Source organism: Corvus brachyrhynchos, unplaced genomic scaffold (genome assembly GCF_000691975.1).
Source record: "Corvus brachyrhynchos isolate BGI_N302 unplaced genomic scaffold, ASM69197v1 scaffold442, whole genome shotgun sequence".
Lineage (NCBI taxonomy): Eukaryota > Metazoa > Chordata > Aves > Passeriformes > Corvidae > Corvus > Corvus brachyrhynchos.
This window is the reverse complement of record NW_008236443.1, coordinates 101657-102179: the sequence shown is the minus strand read 5'-3', so window position 1 is coordinate 102179 and position 523 is coordinate 101657. Positions and strand designations below refer to the sequence as shown.

At 69.4% G+C, this 523-nt stretch overlaps 1 protein-coding gene across 1 annotated transcript in view; it reads right to left on the bottom strand.

Annotated features, from left to right (window-relative positions):
- Nucleotides 1-364, bottom strand: part of LOC103624403 (solute carrier family 22 member 6-A) — a 4073-nt gene extending 3709 nt beyond the window's left edge. The window contains exons 1-2 of the mRNA XM_017747256.1: nt 230-364; nt 3-118 (exon numbers count right to left, since the gene is read on the bottom strand). Of these exons, the coding sequence (XP_017602745.1) occupies nt 3-118; nt 230-297 (184 nt within the window). The 5' untranslated portion in view covers nt 298-364. The remainder of the gene's footprint in view (nt 1-2; nt 119-229) is intronic.
- Between the last annotated feature and the right edge of the window lie 159 nt (nt 365-523).

Genomic DNA, 523 nt, shown 5'->3' with positions numbered 1-523 from the left:
ACCCCCGCCGGCGAAGCGGAAGACGCAGTAGGAGGCGTAGTTGGGGGCGAAGGCCGTGCACGTCCCCATCACCCCCAGCTGCAGGTAGGACCACATCAGCATGGCCTTGCGCCCAAACCTGCAACGGGAGCCACTGGGAGCCACTGGGAGCCACTGGGAGCCACTGGGGATGGGCTGCCCAGAGCCCCACAGGGAAACTGAGGCACAGGGGGGTGTCTGCTGCCTTTACCTGTCCGAGAGGCCCCCCAGGACCAGGGCGCCCACCAGGACCCCGGCCATGTAGATGGACTGGGCCATCTGCCGCAGCTGCCGGTAGCCACAGACCAGGTCCCACTGCCGGACAGGGGACGTGAGGGTGACCCTGTCCTGTCCCCCCACCCATCGGTCCCCGTTTGTTCATGCCCCTCCCTCCGTCCCACCTCACCCCGAGTGCCACCCCCACCCTTCCCTCCCCCGGTCCCCACGGAGGTGTTGTCCCCCCCATGGACACCGCGGTCACCTCCCCGCCCTCCCCCCTGTCCCC